Raw genomic sequence first — 349 nt, 5'->3', positions numbered from 1 at the left:
CAGCGTGTACGGAGAGGGCAGACATGGCACTACCTCGGAGAGCGTACAGAGCTCTGTCCACTTGTTTCTGACTGCAAATGAGAAATACATACCTACTTAGTACATTTGATATAGGTACCAAAATATTGGAATAATTTGGAATTATTGCTGATATTTCCAAATGGATTGTAGTTATTTCCAAGATGTACTTTGGGACCCTAAAACTGCCATAGCCCCTCATTTGTCCTCACGAGGCGAGGTGCCAATCTCAAAGTCTTAAAAGAAATTTAATCTTGGACCACCGGTATGCAAGCTTGCTTGACCACAGAGTTTGCTTCCTTCTAATGAATTCTCATCATTAAACAAACAC

General features: G+C 41.0%; 1 protein-coding gene across 1 annotated transcript in view; it reads right to left on the bottom strand.

The window, feature by feature from the left end:
- Positions 1 to 3: 3 nt before the first annotated feature.
- Positions 4 to 349, bottom strand: part of LOC103522092 (reversion-inducing cysteine-rich protein with Kazal motifs) — a gene marked incomplete at both ends in the record, with an annotated part of 12264 nt that continues 11918 nt past the window's right edge. The window contains 1 exon segment of the mRNA XM_026832449.1: positions 4 to 71. Coding sequence (XP_026688250.1) covers positions 4 to 71 — 68 coding nt within the window.

The sequence above is a fragment of the Diaphorina citri genome, unplaced genomic scaffold (genome assembly GCF_000475195.1).
Source record: "Diaphorina citri unplaced genomic scaffold, Diaci psyllid genome assembly version 1.1 scaffold6837, whole genome shotgun sequence".
Lineage (NCBI taxonomy): Eukaryota > Metazoa > Arthropoda > Insecta > Hemiptera > Psyllidae > Diaphorina > Diaphorina citri.
This window is presented reverse-complemented; position numbering and strand designations above follow the sequence as displayed.